Source organism: Anolis sagrei, chromosome 3 (assembly GCF_037176765.1).
Source record: "Anolis sagrei isolate rAnoSag1 chromosome 3, rAnoSag1.mat, whole genome shotgun sequence".
Lineage (NCBI taxonomy): Eukaryota > Metazoa > Chordata > Lepidosauria > Squamata > Dactyloidae > Anolis > Anolis sagrei.
In genome coordinates, this window is record NC_090023.1 from 159151368 (window position 1) to 159170467 (window position 19100).

The window sequence follows — 19100 nt, forward strand, 5'->3', positions numbered from 1 at the left end:
TACTCCATCATAAATTCACTGTGCCGATCCCCAACCTAGAATAGAGTAGGAGGGAGGTAATTTTATTTCAGTACCGAATGACTAAATATTCTTCCTCAGCATTGAGCATGCTTAAAACAAAATATTTTCATTGAAAATGTATCACCCAATGCCATTTTAAGAACACTTCTTACCTGGCCAAGGTGAATCAAGCCAGTGTTTAATGTGTAGAATTTTATTATCTTTGGACCTACTATATGCTTCTTCGCAGATCTTATCATACTTTGCAATTTCCTCCTGTAAAACAACAAGAAGAAAACCTAGTATGTATATTAAATTATCAATGGTTCATGAACTTAGTGACAATGAAAGATCCAGTAAAGTCAAAGTTCATATCCACATTTAGCTACTGACTGTAGCAAAATTCTTTCTATTTTTACTATGTGTATCTTTCTGTCTTTCGATATCTTTCTCTCCCACTCTGAATCTCTTCTTCCTAGACTTTCTCCATTTTATGACATATTGTGTCCATAAGGTAGGCCATTATGGAGTTTTTCTGGCAAGATTTTTCAGAGGTGGTTGGTCTTTGCTTTCCTCTGATCCTGAGACTGTGATTTGCCTAAGTCAGTGGTTCTCAACCTGTAGGTCCCCAGATTTTGGCCTACAACTCCCAGAATCCCAGCCAGCTTACTAGCTGTTAGGATTTCTGGGAGTTGAAGGCCAAAACATCTGAGGACCCACAGGTTGAGAACCACTGGCCTAAGGTAACCCAGTGAGTTTCTATGACTGTGAAAGGGTTCAAACTCCAGAGTCATAGCCCAATGGTCAAACCACCACATTCTCCCTACATCTTCTAAAAATTTTAAATCCCTGTTGATACTGCTGGAAAGGCCCACTTTAGATTGCTAAGTAAACCATGGTCAGGCCCCAAACCTGCAACTGAAGATAAATGTATTCAGAGCAATGAATTAAGGCTCCAAGGCAGTATCTATAGTTCCCAGGATTCCAAAGCCACCCCCAAAATTGTGCAGAATTAAATATTTCAAATTATCCCCCAAACCTCCTATGGTATTTGGAGGTGTGGGAGGAAATTCCTCATGTTAATAAGGCCTTTTTTATAAACAGGGAATGTATTGGAAGTTGATTTGCACTAAAGAATACATTGAGTTGTTAACATGTATAAGAAGTACAAGCTAAGATTTATTTAAAGACGTATGATTTAAAGTTGGCATCCAAATCTGGCTGGTTGAGAGTCTTTTGACCATTGCTCCCAGCTCACATAACAGGAAGCAATGGGTTAACTGCATTTTCCTGCATGAATAAATGCTTTTTTGACTTCTTGATCCCTCCAGGATAGCCCTTGTCATACACACTAGGCTTTTATTTAGGATCCTGTAACAGCCATTTATGAAGGCATAGCTGATAAGCATCTACCAACTCCTAGATAATTTTTGTCTCTTTATAAAACTGTATCATTGCTATATCATACCATTTACCAAAAAGGATTGCCAAAGACATTGAGCTGCCTGAGATGATGCTTCTACCCCATCATACTCAACCTATGTAGTACCCATGACTAATGACAATACATTAAACAACTAACTGCTCTTTATTGACATTCAACATTAGCAAGATCATACCTATCTTAATAGTAAGGGAGGCCTTGTAAAGGTGTTTTCAGTCATTGGTTGATCACAAAAAGTAGCACCTCTTTGTGGTCACCACCAATCACAACCTTTCCAAATGCTCTGGCATACAGAGGGTTCTGCAGAGGAACATAGATTCACCTCTGACCTCTTGCTACACCTCACAGGCTTGGAGTCAGAAAGGAAATAAGAATAATCACTTAGGAGATATGGGCACCACAAAAACCTATTTTGCGGGACCTTGTACTTTACCAAATTGATCCTGCAGATTATATATTTATATTACTTTCCTGTTTTGCTTGTCCGGGCACTCAATGGATTTCCCACATTATGACAAATATAAAACCTGGCTCATCCTTTACACACACACACACACACACATATATTTACAAAAAACAATGTATCCCAAATCAAAAAGCAAGCTTGTTAAAACAACAGACTGCAGCAAGATAACAGTTTACAAACCCAGGTTCATAAATTGCTGGCATGGTATACCTCAAATTCCTGCAGTGTTACAGTTCCATCAGCTATCAGCTTGTCAGCATACTTTTTAAGCACAGACACTTGCTTATGAATTTGCTTGTACATTAAGGGTTGGGTGAACATGGGTTCATCCATTTCATTGTGACCTCGTTTTCGGTAACAAACCTAAAAAGAAATCTTATTTCAGTCAATTTAGTCATTAAGTCATCAGCCTTCATGTGTCTTTTTAAGTTCTTTCTCAAATTTCTTTTAGAGTTTCTATTTGTCAGGAATTAATCCTTAGCTTTTAAAAAGAGATATTACATAGAAATTATGGGGTATAATTTAGATGTGATGAGAAAAAAAGCACTCACCACATATTAAGAGGTAGTCTTTCATTGCACAAGTCATAAGGGCACAGTTTCATTTGATGAGGGAAAATCTACAGAATACAAACTAGGCTTCAGAACTATCTGTTTCTCAAAATACGTTCTTACTACTTTCAGTCATGTTTGAACTAATTTACATTCAGAATGAAACTTTTTCAAGGAAATGTCTATCAAAGCAACCTTGGACCCTGTTTTTGATAAAAGTCTAGATATCGTTAAGACAAGCAGAAAAAAATATGATTAAGTCTGCATTACAAGGGCCTACTTCAGAAGAGCCAGAATTCAAAGTGCTCTGCCAACTGTCCCTTTCCATTTTGTCTTTCCATGCTCTCAAGTTCTCCAACAGAAAGGGGAGGCTTTCCAAGGTCCAAGGGAGGCAACAGGGTTATGATGGGAGGTAAAAGCTTCTAGACATTTCACTCTACACATGACAGGGCAGCCCTATGCAAACTTTGGATTTCCACCTGAGAAAGTAATGACAATACTTACCAGATCTATGACCACATCTTTATTAAACGTGTTTCGCCATTCTGCTGCTACATTGCACACGTACATTACTGCTTCCGGATCATCAGAATTCACATGGAATATAGGCGCATTGACCACTCGAGCCACATCAGTTGGATACGGAGATGAGCGAGCCATTCGCGGATCCGTAGTAAAACCAATCTGAAATGCACAACTTTGCAAGTTGCTTTAAATCTCGCTCTCGCTCCCTTTCTGTCCTTCCAATCTTTTCTCCCCTCCTTCTGTTCTAAGTTATAAAATTTATGTTTTGCTTACTGAACTCTTATTTATGTGGCAGAATTATATGTATTTAGGAAAAAAGTTATATACTATTGTTTTCTTCTTTGATTTAGTAGTTATCTATTGGAGCTAGAGAAAGAGAAAAGACAAAGTACCACAGGGCCTATCCCATGACAATTTGTAAAAAAAAATGGATAATGTAATACAACATTTCGCATTCTAAACTCAGAATGACCTTGCATAAACAACTTCACATATTTTTTTCCATCAATGCTTTGAATTTTTCTCAGCCTTTCTGTTGATATTTGCTATCATTTTTCGGGTCTCCTTCTCAAAAATGTTTCTTGTAGCAGTAGGGTGTTTGGCTCAACCCTTGTTCTGAAAGTCTTGGAAAGAAATGTCAACAATGGGAAACCCACATTCCTCAAGGTATTTTCTGATTTGTACCTGATTGTTGACCACAACATGAATGGTACCATTGGTGGTATATGATGGAAGATCACTGAGATGAAAGGTTTCATAAACCACTCCTTGTCCAGCGAAGGCAGCATCTCCATGTAAAAGTATAGACATGACCTAAGTGATCAGGAATTTAAAAGTAGCAGGTATACCAACAGACAACAAATATTGAATGACATATTCATTTACTATTCCAATTACATTTTTCTTATCATAAAACAAGTTGCAAAGAATCTGATGTATCACTGAAACTCTCACCAAACTATACTGCATTGTCTAGATTAGCCTTCAGGAGAGCATCTGTCTACACAGTTGACTGAGGAGGGTGTCAAGTTCCCCAAGCTGTGTATACCAAGGTATAGTTGAAACAGTACATCAGTTCCAATGGGTGAGGTGGAGTTCCACCCCCACCTTCCAATAATTAGTAGTAAGTTTCTAATCTCCCTTTTTACACTTACGAAGATGGGGGAATAGAACAAGTTCAAGTTTTCATAGAACCTATAGATCAGTCTAGATAAGATGGAAATTAAGTTGGTCAACACACAAGCTAACCTGGAATTAGTGTTACAATCTGTTCTGGACGGGGCTATGTTCCCTCTGAAAGATCAAGTATACTTGGAGGTCCCTCTTGGGCCCAAGCTTTGGATCTTTATTTGTTGTATATTATAAAGATCATAGAAGACTCCACCCCATCCTTTCTTAAAGAATACTTTTAATAAAACTGGTTTATGGTCAATTAAAAGACAGTAAACTGACACTCTTAACAAATATTAGAAAATTTGAAGAAATGGTCCAAGTCTACAGAGCTGACTAAGTCACATGCCTAATGCTCAACTGAACCCTGAATTTTGAATATTTAAAAGCTATCTGGAGAGCTACAATAGACTTATTTATTACAAATCAGACCAAGGAAATCTATTATCCACGTAATGTTACCTTTTTCCCCTCAGAATCACCTCGGTAAAATTGTTCAGCCTTGGTCTTCCCTTGTACCACAGGATCTACTGCTTCCAAATGAGATGGATTAGCCACAAGAGACAGGGTAATTTTTTTGTTTGTTGCTCTATTGATCCTCTCATGGTACATTCCCAAATGATATTTTACATCACCAGATCCCTAAAATACAAGAAACACATACATTAATCACTAGCCTGGATAGACTGAGCCATGGTTTTTTTTAATGTAAATTCAAGGCTGTTTGTATGTCCAAATCCATTTTTTTAATGTCATCCTTTGTAAAAGCTGCACAGGATGATGTCTGTATGGTTGGGAGGAAGGGACAGTATACCAAAGCTTTACAATTTTATTTTATTTTATTTTTTGCTCAAGATGATAAATGAGCTTCTTCAAGAACTTCAAAGATGGAAGCATGTGCCTTCTACAGCTCATTTTTTAATCTGGCCAATTTTAAAGGATTTATTTATCGTGTCAGACGCTACTTGAGAAACTGCAAGACACCCGTGTCTGGCAGTTTCAATGTGATGTTTATTCTAAAATATGCATACATTTAATATATCAACATGAGTCATAAAATTAATGAATATAAGCAATGAAATCCTAACTTTCATGTTCAAAAATTGTTTCTTCAATATACCACACTGAAAGCCTGTGATAAAAGGTGGAGAAGAGCAGATGTGAATGAGAGATTTATTGTACCAGCCATAAGCCTTGACATCACATAACTTTCAACCTTTAAAAGTACAAAACAATAAGTACAATAAGCACTTCCCAATATAAATATTAAACCTTATTCCATATACTGGCTCTTTAAAATTATGGAGAAGAGAAGATGTATTTTGATAAATAAAATAAACTGAAAATAATCCAGAAACACTCATCAAGGTAAGTAGAAAGTGAAAACATTCTGAAAATATCAGAACTAACCTCATCAGCTGCTTCAAGTTTTGGATCAAATTGGCAAAATATCTGTTCCAGCTCTTTTCGAATAACATTAGCTAATACATTCAACCTTCCTCTTGAAAAGGGGAATAAACAAAGAAACCACACAAGTGAGAAATCTATAATCAGTAAATATTCATGCAAGGTATATATATATAAAGTTCTGTGGCATGTTTAATGCAAAGTTCTAATCTCTAGGTTTAACAATATACATTTTATCAGCATAAATTGGATTAAAATTATGCAGAGATACAACAGAAAATCTCATTTATCAATTAATCGCCTTAATAATATCTCCTTTTTATCCAAGAGAGCGAGTCAAGCCAACTTACAAAACAAAAAGGGTTACGAATATAAGTACACATAATTAAAACATATGAAAACTTAATATTAAAATAATATTAAACTGCTATCATCGGTTTTGCTTATTTATATACAAAACTGTGTGGAACAATTGTTTGAAAAATGACAGCCACATCCTCACACCCATTGTTTATAATGTTTTAAAAAATAGAAATAAAAAGGAAAGGAAAAAAGGAGTAAGGAAGAAGACTGAGGGGAATTGAACAGCATGTCTAAATTTAAACATTTCAGTACATTAAAATCTTACTTAAATTAAATTCTGAAAGAAATTGATTATGACCAAGGGAGGGGAAGGGAGATAGAAAGAGAAGATAAGAGAAAAGGAAAAGGAAACAAGGAAGTGGAAGAAATATTAGATTCAGGACAGAGAGATTATCTAGCAGAAACAATTTGGTGATATGATTGTCTACAAAAGGTAATTTTGTTTAGGAGAAAATTCCAAAAACTGGTAAAAATAAATCAAGGTAGACATTTTTTCAATTCATCAAGAAGGCCCGTAGAACTAAAAGTCCAATCTACAAAGGCATCGAAATGTGGGCCTGGTTTGAAGCATTATGGAGAAGTTTATGTGTTCCATTACTGAATCATGGCCCACTGGACAACCACCTTAACTTTTGTTGTCCTTTGTTGCCATGGCAGCAGCTAGAATCCAAAGAATTCTTGGCTGTCGCTGAGCGCTTTTGTTGAAGTCAGCATAGGTACCTGAGTGATCTGGGAGGATCTCTGGAGTTCTGTGGCCGCTACTGTAGCAACAAACTACATTACAAGTAAGTGCCATCCCTTTCTCCCCGTTTTTCTGAGCGTGGGGAAAGAAGGATGGTGGTACATGTCCCATGCGAACATATGGACTGGTTCAAATTAGAAGCGGCCCAACGGTTCAAACCAACACTGAAGTGCAAGGCTGCTCTGGCATTCTGCCCCATGTTAGAGGCCAGAAGTCTCTGGATGTTGTATGGACATCCAGGAGCAACTTCTGAATCAAATTGGGGTGTGTAGGTTCTAAAATTCTACTCACCAGTATCTGACTTAACTTCTCAGACCAAAAATATCAGTTCAGGTATAGATATCTACCTTATACCTGACACTTGTGATTTTTTGTTTCAATTTCCTTTTCTACCAATTTCTTTATTTTGGGGTGTGTTGAAATCCCTGGTTTCTTGTTTCCATTCAGTTTGACAATGTACTAACAACAAGGCATAACAGTTACACTTAAGATTCTGATAAATTCTGGTCATTTCCTGTTTTTCTAGAGCACTGTTCTTAAGATATCAAGATTTTGCACTTCTTTGTTGTAATCAGAATTCATATTTATCCAATCAGTGTGAGATTATTTGATGCTCCATGCTCCTACAATACTTTTTCTCTTTTGCATACTTCCCAATTTCTTTGATATAGAAAGCAACACCACTCCAAAACATTCTTCCCTATCCTTCCTATAGAATTTGTATCTGTTGACTTTATTATATTGATTGATTGATTGAGTGAGTGATTGATTTGGAGGATTTATATCCTGCTCTTGAGATAGAAGGGCTTCTAGAATGGGTTAGATAAAGGTAAAGGTTTTCCCCTGACATTAAGTCTAGTCGTGTTTGACTCTGGGGGTTGGTGCTCATCTCCATTTCTAAGCCAAAGAACCAGCGTTGTCCGTAGACACCTCCAAGGTTATGTGGCCGGCATGACTACATGGAGAGCCATTACCTTTTAACCGGAGCGGTATCTATTGATCTACTCACATTTGCATGGTTTCAAATTGCTAGGTTAACAGAAGCTGGGGTTAACAGCAGAAGCTCCCGTCGCTCCCCGGATTTGAACCTGCGACCTTTCGGTCAACAAGTTTAGCAGCTTAGTGGTTTAACCCACTGCACCACCAGGGGCTCCCTCTAGAACGGCTTACAAATTATTAATTTGATAATTCCCTGTTCTTGGGTCTACAATTTGAAAGATGATAAACACAATGAAAAGGTGATCGCAAAAAATGTGGGGTTGTTAAGTTTAGCAAATGCTGGCTATTTTTCCATCCCTCAAATGGCTTGGGCTTCTGGCAACTGAAACCCAGAACATCTGGATGACCATAATTGGAGAACAGCAATCTATAATAATGTTCACTAAAATGTGCAAATAAGTGCAGTACAAATATATCTACTAAATTCAACTAGGTAAGCATTTACCTGTGTGGCATGCCCATTATAACATATTCAATTCCCATTTCACTAGACTTATCAATGATGCTTTTGAGAGCAGGGATCATTACTTCACATCCTTCCAAGCCAAAACGCTTCTCCGAAGACCATTTACGGGCAAGAAAATCTTCAAATCTATCCAGAAAGGCAATGAACAAGCAAGCAATATATGTAAACGAAAAAGCCCGAACATTTCAAAGACTATCACTCTATCAAAATGCACCCTCTTTGTTTTAAGACATATAATCACTTATAAAAATGAGAAGGACTATTCTTGGAACTAACACTCAAAGTTACAATCATTTAGTCAAATCTACTCAGAGGACATCTGTGCAGCTGGTACACAAGATCAGTTCCAAATGACTTTTGTAACATGAGCCTTTTTTATGGGGAAAAACTTGGGGCAAAACAAGTAGGCTGAATATCCAACAGGAAGCATCATATCAGCATTTGAAAGAAAAGTAAATGTATGGAACAACATACTTCTTTAAGCGAATGTATGAATGTATGAACAGTAAATAATGAAAAATTTTGAAACTGCACAGAGGAAAACTTTGAAACTGCATAGGGCCTTTGTGTGAAGATATAGTATTTGGTTATTAACTGCCAGCAACAATTATAGTGCAATCTATTCCTCAAGTACCAGCAAGCAGAGAAATAAAAGCTATACTTTAGTGACAGATAAAGCTTTTTTCTCTTTTAATTCTAGTGTATGTGGTAAACACAGAACACATGATTAAAGACTTTTAATTAATGTTGAAAGAAACACTGATCAAATAACTTTTATCCTCATGATAACTTAAGGAATAAAAAGTATAAAAATTGTACCAGGACAGTTTAAGTACTGACTGCAATGAAAATTACCATATTTATTATTTGCTTATTCCTATAAATTTAATATTTTTTCTTTTGTCCAAAATACAGTTTAAAATACATTAAAATAATGCTACTAATCTAAAACAAGTAATGTGTCAATGTCCTCCAAATAACTTCAAATTACGGAAATTACCAATCAATCTTGTTTTTCAAAGTGAGTTTGGATTGCACTGTGAGGCCTACACAGTGCAATCCAAGTTAGGAGCCATCCTCACTAAACTTCTGTGGAAACATGTACAGGATTCAGTTATTTCTTGCTAATAAATATTCTGAAGACATCCCTAGGCATAAAGTCAACTGCTAAGCAAAAACCTGAAGTGACTAACTAAAATTTCTTTAAAAGTATCTGCTATTTAATCTGTAAGTATAAGAACTATGACACATCCTAAGGCAACTCATGGAGTGAAGACAGTAACACTTGGGCTTTTTTAGGACAGTAAGCAAATAAAACAATGGCAACTCCAATGGAGATGCACCTTGTCTGCTGAACTTAAAATGAAGCTACAAGTTTTTTACTTCTTTCAAGTAGAAATATATTGTCTAGTGGTACACTCTCTGTTCACATTATTTCCAGCACTTCAAGCTACAGAATAAAATCCTCACTGCTATTTTTGGAAAGTAGACTCCCTATTATGCTAGGAAATATAATTCATAAGGCTGTGAATTACAACCCAAAACAAATATCTCTATTTTATTTGCATACATGTTGTAATGAGCAAGTGAAAAAGGAAGTGGCTCTGAAGTGTTAAGATCCTCAAAGAATCAATTTGTTAACGCAGTGTGACCATCATGAAAAGCTTCGAAATTAAGAAGCAGCACAATCTCCCATCCTTCCTCTAGCAATCCACCTATCGTTTAATCCTGGAAACATTAGCATTAATTAAATGATAGCTATTCCTTTTAAACCAGGAGCTGAACTGCTGTTATAGTATTCAAATCCTAGGTCAAGATATGTGGTTGTTGTGTGCCTTCAAGTTGTTTCCGACTATGGTGACTCCAATACAAACTTAGCATGGAGCTTTCTGGGACTCAGAGTGTGCAACGAATCCATTTTGTGACCAAGAGGGGAATCAAAGTCATAGTCCAATGCTCAATCCACTCCATCATGCTGACTATTGCCAAAATCAGCAGTACATGCACAATTACTTCAGGCCCAGTCAGAAATAGTGCCACCTGTGGCAGGTCTAAGGTGTAGGAAATCCTTCCTCCAGACACTACATTTCTCAGATTGCAGTGTCAACATTGACATATTTCTCATTTCTTCTTTTGTCCTCTATTTTTGCAGACTTGCAAAATTCCACATATTAAACCCAGAATTTGCAAGTTAAATGATTTTATTGAAAACACCCACATTATGCATGATCCGAGTCAGACGAAGAATTTCTCTGGTTAAAAAAGATGATTTTTGTGTGTGTGTTTGTTTTTGTTTTACACATTGCATGGCCACACCCCAGACAAACTGATTTTTTTTACAGAGTCAAAACAGCAGAAATTAATAAATGCCAAATTGCTAAATCCTTGCAATTGTAAATGAAAAAGGAAAACAGCAAGCTTCTCCTAATTTCTCCTCTTAGTATTTTTTTGGTGTGTGAGAAGAATATAGTTAGATTTCTTTCTGTTTTTTCTAATTCTCCTTGAATTAGCAAGCAAAAGCAACAGTGCAGCGTTTATACTGTTGAGGTTTATTCTGTTTTGTATCAAGAAGATAAATGAGAAAAAATTCTGTATGACAGATTATTAACAGGCTGTCATTCATATGCCATGTTAACCGGATTATTAAGAGTATCTCGCTCAAATTCATTTCTCTTTTAATTAAACTTGGGCAGGAATGATCTACTGCTGTCTTACTAAATAAATACCACGATGGAAGGCAAATGTTATGCTCCAGTAACAATGTAAAATGACTACTCAAATTTTCTAGTGTAGACCACGATCAATTGTCATGTTCATTAGCTGTGATGTTGGCCAATAGAACAGGTCTATATTTTGCACTGGAATTTAGCCTCCAGTTGTATTTTAAAGAAATGCATCTAAGGGAAATGTTATTGTTCTTTTCCTTTCTTCTTATTCTACTGCTATAAACCAACACCAAGGTCCACTTTCAAAAATATACAATGTTGTTTCTTCTCTAATTAGAAGAACTTATTCTAACTCTAATTAGAAGAACTGACAACATATAAGATAACATTTGCAAGACAAATCTCATAAGGTACTCATATCACTCCTTCCAAGCATACCTTGTTGATCTCACCAATCTAGCCAACAATGTTCTTTTTTCATCACTGCTGAATTTCATGACACCTGGAGTTTCAAATTTCTGTCGGATCCAATCACACTGCTCCACGTCATTAATGAACATAAACTCCAGCCCAATATGTTGGCAATATGTATTCTTCATGACATTTAAAGTAGTGAAAAACAATAAGAGAGTGAAGAAAAAATAAAAATTAAACATTGTTTGTTTCTCCATTCAGCATCCTCCCTAAGGGTCAGTGCAGGTGTCATGCTAACTCATACTTTTCCAAACTTCTGCTCAAACTTCATACAAACTAATTTCTGGATAAAAGTTTAGGAACATCCTCAAGAGTGTTAAGGATGGGAGACACATGAAAGTTACCAATGCATAAACTTGTAATTAATACAGTACTTTGATAGTACTATATCTGCACAGATACCAACAATTAAGTATTTTGAACTATAAGAATTAAATTTAAAGAACACATAAAAACACACTGAAAAACAATATGCAAAGATGAACCATAACAATCCTATTTTCAGCTAAGAATTCTCATAATAGCAAGGACTACTTGAAGAACTACATTAATTCACTATAATCAGCATTGAGCTAAATGGGTTGTTTCTATACACTCTCCAGATTCTGCAATTGGAATCTGGAAGAAGAGCACATCTTAACTTATTTTCTTTCAAGTTCCAACTTATAATACCTGGATAGTTTGTATCAGATTTTTTTCATTTTTTTTATCTAAGGAAAGTGGAAGAGTAATCCTTTCCTTTAAAGCAGGGGTCCTCAAACTAAGGCCCAAGGACCGTATACGGCCCTCCAAGGTCATTTACCCGGCCCTCACTCAGGGTCAACCTATGTCTGAAATTACTTGAAAACACACAACAACAACAATCCTATCTCATCACCCAAAAGCAGGTCCACACTTCCCATTGAAATACTAACAAGTTTATATTTATTCAAATTGTTCTTCATTTTTTAGTGTTTTTGCACTACAAATAAAATATGTGCAGTGTGTATAGGAATTAATTCATGTTTTTTTTTTCAAATTATAATCCGTCCCGACAACAGTTTGAAGCACTGTGACCTGGCCCTCTGTTTAAAAGGTTTGAGGACCCCTGCTTTAAAGGCTGTCTATATTTTATACATTTCCAAGGTGTGAAAACAGAAAAAATAGCAAATCCATTTAAGAGAAAGGAACAATACAAAATATCAATACACTAACCTCTAATCGTTTGATGATTTCTCGTAAAGAAAGCATAGTTTCATTTCCTCCTATGAAGGTTGTTGTTGGCAACTGGAATACTTTGTCCAAGTCAGACTCATATAACCCATAAAACTCTGTGCCAATTACGTTCACAGTATGGTGACAGGAAGAAAAATCAAAAATCAAACTTAGGCCTATGACATAAACAAGGGTCTAAGGATGAACCTGAGATCTTAGATTATTGAATGAACTGAATCTATAATTATAATTCATGGTGAACCTGGAGGTGACCCTCTAACTTTATGCCACTATGATATATGGGATGCATGAAATGGTTCCCTTTAATCTTATTACTTATATATAGATTTATATTCTTTTTCTGCTTAGTCTGATTTGTAGTTTCTAATATTGAAAAATATACAACATTTTTAATAAAAATAAACACACACCAATCATTATCTGTCTACAAAGAAACACCTTTTAATTTCAACATAAACAAAGCTTTTAAAAGTATAATGCTTGAAAATAAATACAGAATGACAACCAATTTGATACATACCTGGAGATATTGAATCTGACAAGACAATTAAATTTTTTTTTACTGTGAGACAAATCTCTTCTCCAGTAATTCAGTATCTTCTTGCCCAATTTTCTTAAATACATTTGTTAGTATTTTCGAGTTAAGAAATCTATTGTATTTTGCAATAACACCTAAAATAAATACCAAATATTTGGGAGCAATCTATTCCCAAACCTATCTATCCAGGCCACTTGTGTGTTGTTGTGAATGTAAAATGCCATTCTCACATATCTTCTTTCAGCCGAAAGTATAGACCTTTTGTACACAAGCATACACACATACTGAAACATTTATCATAAATTAATACACAAAGTTAGAGGACTATCTCATTCAAGACAAGTGGCCTTCGATGTACAGAAGGAAATATTCAGTCAACGATCACCTAACTGCCTGCTGCACTTAATCATGAGACATCCCCCTCACCATGAATATTAATTTATTACAAAGGTGTTAAAAATTCTCACCCAGTTTATCTATAGTAGTGATTAAATCCGATGGAACGAATGAATCCAAGTCAGCATCCAAGATTCCTAATGGATCCAACTGAGCCACATGGTGTCCACGGATCTGAATAGGTTGAAGCGGGTAAAGAAGGGTAGTAGGAAAGGCAAAGAAAGAAATATCATGCTAACAAAGTAAATCAAAGGGAAGAGCTCACCAATGCCTGTGCGATTACAGGGTTCACTCAGGGAATCATCAAAAGAAACGGCATTAATCCCAAGAGGGTCAAGTTGAGCTTTGTAGTGCCCTACAACCTGAAAATAAGGAGTACTGTCACTGGATATGTGCATATGGTAAACCTTGCGGAATGATAAAAGAAATAGTTATTGTCTCCTCCATGTATTTGTTGAAAGTTGACAGATGACTATCCAGCTTCTGCTTAAAAACCTTTAAAGAAGGGGCTTCCACCATACTCCAGGGCAGAGAGTTCCACTGCTGAACAGCTCTCACTGTTAGGAAGTTCTTCCTAATGTTCAGGTGGAATCTCCTTCCGTGAAGTTTGAAGCCAGTGTCCCATGTCCTAGTCTCCAGGGCAGCAGAAAACAAGCTTGCTCCCTCCTCCCTATTAATTCCCTCACATATTTCTAAATGGCCATTATGTCTCCTCTCAGGCTTCTCTTCTTCAGGCTAAACATGCCCAGTTCTTTAAGCTGCTCCTCATAGGGCTTGTTCTCCAGACCCTTACTTTTCCTACATTCCAAGTTATATAACAATTAATAAATCATGGAAAGTAAAATGTAACTATTTGATAGCAGTCCTGGGAAACCTTTGACATACTTTTTTTCAGTGAATAATGATGACACACAACTAAGTTGCTGAGGCTGCCATCTTAGACATACTTATGTAGGAGTAAATCCACTAAACTCAAGTGTTTACTCATGAGCAAATATATAGAGGATGACGCTACGCTGCATGGTGCAAATTCAATATGGACTTGAAAGATAAAATAACAAACAAAATTTACCACTCCAGTCTCCAGTATAATGCACAAACACACACACACACACACACAAGTATTCCTTGCCTTAAAAAACGCTATGAAACTCATGGGGTCACTCACTATATGTCTACAGTAGACTTGAAGGCAAGCACACAACCAGTGCACTCTACATCTACAGGGTGAAGGAGCATAACTTCCTTTTTTAAAATGCGCGTCATTCAGTCGGTTGAAGACGTAGCGGAGCACTAGTGGTCTTGTTCGAGAGGCGGGAGTATGAAGTTTTGTCCTGACACAGTAAAGTCGCCATCATGCGTTCGAACAGTGAGGAGCGTGCTTTTGCCATTGAGGCCTACTTTTCGAGCGGATTTGGAGTGGCCGGCCCAATCTCCAGATTTGGCCCCTTGTGATTTTTTTCTATGGGGTTTTTTGAAATCCCGTGTTTATGTGAACTGTCCAAGGCCCCTACAAGATTTGAAGACCAACATCCAGGAAGAAATTGCCAACATAACGCCTGCTATGCTGGCAAGAGACATGACAAACGCCAAAAAATTACTCAGTGTATGGAGAATGGAGAATGGGGGATGCCACCTACCTAATTTGATCTTTACAACTACGTAAAACAAAACTTTAGGTATGCGCCTACATTATAAAAAAAATTCTGATTCATACAATGGGTTTTATTAAGTTTTGAAAAAAGGAAGTTATGCTGCCTCACCCTGTGATGACACATAATATAGAATTGGTACAAAATGCAACAGAAAGATTGCTGACAAAAGTACTGTACAGACAACATATAACACCAACCTTAAAAGAGCTGTGCAGGTTCTGCAATTTACATTTAGACTAAATTCAAGAGGTTTGCAATGACAGTGTTGTACGTTTGTTTGTTTTTAAATTTAGATCTCCACTTTTTCTCACTAACCTTTCTGGATTTAGTCATAGGTTTTGAGATCCTCCAAATCAGTCTAATTTAAGAACAGAAATATTTTACTTAAGTGGTCCTTCTCCTCAAAGACATAAGGGCTAGTGGTCATCTAAGATGCATTTTAGTTATTTTACTGTGTCCCCAATAAGCTGATACACTATATTTATTATTTGCATCCACATGAATTCTCCAAATCGTTCTTGCTAGACAGGAATATTCCCTTAAGTCCCCCTTCTTCTCAGAGACCTGCAGGATGGCAGCTATCGAAGATATTTATATCCTTTATTGCATCCCCTGAGATGCTGATGTATCTGAATTGCTCCTTCTTCCTCTCTAATGCAAGCATCTACCAACAATGACTTGGGAGCCACTGAGCATGCTTGACTGGAGACAAACTGCTCTCAAGCCTTTTCAAAATGGTGCTTGGAGCTTACAGGGAGATGAATCTTTGCTTCTGTAATGTTCTTCTCCGCTCTGCAGCCATTATCTTAAGCTGCTGTTTTAAAAATGGCACTTGCAGCTTACCAGGAGAGATATCATTGGTTATGCAATGTTATTCTCTACTTTTCAGTCATGGCTGTTCTGTCCTTATTTTCTCCTTGTTATTTATCCTTACTAAGACCCTTACATGGAGCGAGAGTTGCCAGATGTACAAGCTGGGTTCAGAAAAGGCAGAGGAACAAGAGACCAAATTGCCAATATCCGCTGGATAATGGAGAAAGGCAAGGAGTTTCAGAAAAACATCTATTTCTGTTTTATTGACTATTCTAAAGCCTTTGATTGTGTGGATCATAATAAATGGCAAGTTCTTGGTGGTATGGGGATACCAAGCCACCTTGTCTCTCTCCTGAGGAATCTGTATAAGGACCAAGTAGCAACAGTAAGAACTGACCATGGAACAACAGACTGGTTCAAGATTGGGAAAGGTGTACTGCAGGGTTGTATCCTCTCACCCAACCTATTCAACTTGTATGCAGAACACATCATGCGATGTGCGGGTCTTGACGAATGCAAGGCTGGGGTAAAAATTGTTGGAAAAAACATTAACAACCTTAGATGTGCAGATAACACCACTCTGATGGCCGAAAGCAAGGAGGAGCTGAGGAGCCTTCTAATCAAGGTGAAAGAAGAAAACGCAAAAGCTGGGTTGCAGCTCAACATCAAAAACAACCAAGATTATGGCAACAAGAATGATTGACAACTGGGAAATAGAGGGAAAAAATGTGGAGGCAGACTTTGTATTTCTAGGTGCAAAGATTACTGCAGATGCAGACTGCAGCCAGGAAATCAAGAGACGCTTACTTCTTGGAAGGAGAGCAATGACTAATCTCGATAAAATATTGAAGAGTGGAGACATCACACTGGCAACGAAGATCCGCATAGTTAAAGCAATGGTATTCCCCATAGTCACTTACGTATGTGAGAGCTGGATTATAGGGAAGGCTGAGTGAAGGAAGATAGATGCTTTTGAACTGTGGTGTTGGAGGAAAGTGCTGAGAGTGCCTTGGACAGTGAGAAGATCCAACCAGTCCATACTTCAGGAAATAAAGTCCGACTGCTCATTGGAGGGAAGGATAGTAGAGGCCAAGATGAAGTACTTTGGCCACATCATGAGAAGAAAGGAAAGCTTAGAGAAGACAATTATGCTGGGGAAAATGGAAGGACAAAGGAAGAGGGGCCGACCAAGGGCAAGATGGATGGATGGCATCCTTGAACTGACTGACTCGGATTGACCTTGAAGGAGCTGGGGGTGGTGACGGCCGACAGGGAGCTCTGGAGAGGGCTGGTCCATGAGATCACAAAGAGTCGGAAACAACTGAATGAATGAACAACAAGAAGACCCTTGCATTACAAGTTTGTCAGAGAAGGGTAAACATGACCAGTTGGTTAGGCAGGATAGAAAGAACTTTTGGAGAAGGTGCAGGGACTGAGTGATTCAACTGAAAAAGAATCTTGGATCCTGCCATTCTGGTTGGAATACAAGGGTTAACCAGTAGTGGGCTATTCCTCCTTGTCATCCCAAGATTGCGATATTCTACTAGGAAATGACAAATCTTCATAACATAAATATGGCTATTTATTTCCACAGTCTGTTTCACATTAAATCTAATGGATCCCTGTTGCTAATTAAATTCATCACTGTATTTTTACACTAACATGAGCCAAACACTTAGAATTTTAAAAACATAGTCCAGTCCAGGATAAACTGCCCAGGATAAACTGTTCAGCAGCAGTGATTCTAGTGATTGGGGTAACATAACAATCCCTCTCTATTTTCTCAACCAGTTTTATGAAGAATAGGTTCATGTTTCTTTAGTACTTTACTACTTCATTTCCGACCTTGAGAGAATATCAAAAAAGCTCTTCAATACCATGGGCCAATTTAAAATGCCAAAAGTACAGTATAAATATTTTTAAAGATAAATGATTAACCCACAGGCTTATAACCCATGGACCATATTTTAGTTTTTGGGGATCACTGGTGGTCCATGGACCACAGGTTGGGAACCACTGGTCTACAGAAATAAACACCAGCAGAGATTATGAAAAAAAAAACCCATAGTTTGTAACTATTCATCCTCAATATCTGAAAATGACTTATAAAATAAATGCCATCCCTATAAGAGTAAGCCTTAAAAGAAAGTGGATAATCATGTTTTCCAGCTGACAGGTACCTACTCTCTGTAGTCACACCTCCATTGTATGAAAGACTGGTTTAATAAGGAGTGTTTTCTTTCAGATGGTTTTCACATACAAAACTGAAAAATGGCCTAATAATTTCTAAAGATGGATTATTTCAAACAAACAGTAATACCAGTTTAATGGTTCAGCTGTCTTTAAGCAAGAAGAGACGCAAAATCTTATGACCTCAACCTTGCAACTATGCCACGGTAAGGGACTATTCAAAGTATGGTACTGCATGGGACATTTGACTGAACCATCAGAAAACAAAGATGACACCGTATAATGACAATTTTGGAGGATTTTGGAATATAGATAAGAGTTGCTCAATCTGAAGTTTTATTACAATTTTCAACTACTTGTGGAATTACTACTTTTCTTTTTCGTTAATTCCTACCATACCACTGCAAATTGATGTAATCTATATAAATAAAAATGTAATGTTCGTTTGTGGGATAAGCATAACTCATAAACCACTGGACGAATTGACACCAAATTTGGACAGCATACACCTAACAACCCAATGTATGTCCTTCACTCAAAAAAATTGATTTTGTCTTTTGGGAGTTGTAGTTGCTGGGATTTATAGTTCACTTACAATCAAATAGCATGACAGAATTGAACCAAACGGGGCATACAGGACTCCCATGACCGACAGAAAACACTAGAATGAGCATTGACCTTGAGTTTGGGAGTTGTAGTACACCTACATCCAGAGAGCACCATGGACTCAAACAATGATGGCTCTGGACCAAACTTGGCACGAATATTCCATATGCCCTAATATTAATACAGATGGAGTTTGGGGAAAATAGAACTTGATATTTGGGAGTTGTAGTTACTGGGATTTATAGTTCCCCTACAATCAGAGCGTTCTGAACCCCACCAATGTCAGAATTGGGGCAAACTTCCCACAAAGAACCCCCATAACCAACAGAAAATACTCAAGGCCATCCAATCCAACTCCCTTCACCAGGGCAAGAAAACATAATCAAAGCCCTCCTGACAAAGATCCATCCAGCC

The 19100-nt window shown here is 37.2% G+C and overlaps 1 protein-coding gene across 3 annotated transcripts in view; it reads right to left on the bottom strand.

The window, feature by feature from the left end:
* Positions 1–19100, bottom strand: part of OGDHL (oxoglutarate dehydrogenase L) — a 117553-nt gene that overhangs the window by 39671 nt on the left and 58782 nt on the right. For all 3 annotated transcript variants that reach the window (XM_067465630.1, XM_060768997.2, XM_060768998.2), the window contains 10 exons: positions 13494–13596; positions 12468–12583; positions 11238–11392; positions 8113–8259; positions 5567–5657; positions 4619–4798; positions 3671–3799; positions 2966–3145; positions 2121–2273; positions 174–276 (listed from right to left, as the gene is read on the bottom strand). In XM_067465630.1, coding sequence (XP_067321731.1) covers positions 174–276; positions 2121–2273; positions 2966–3145; positions 3671–3799; positions 4619–4798; positions 5567–5657; positions 8113–8259; positions 11238–11392; positions 12468–12583; positions 13494–13596 — 1357 coding nt within the window. The remainder of the gene's footprint in view (positions 1–173; positions 277–2120; positions 2274–2965; positions 3146–3670; positions 3800–4618; positions 4799–5566; positions 5658–8112; positions 8260–11237; positions 11393–12467; positions 12584–13493; positions 13597–19100) is intronic.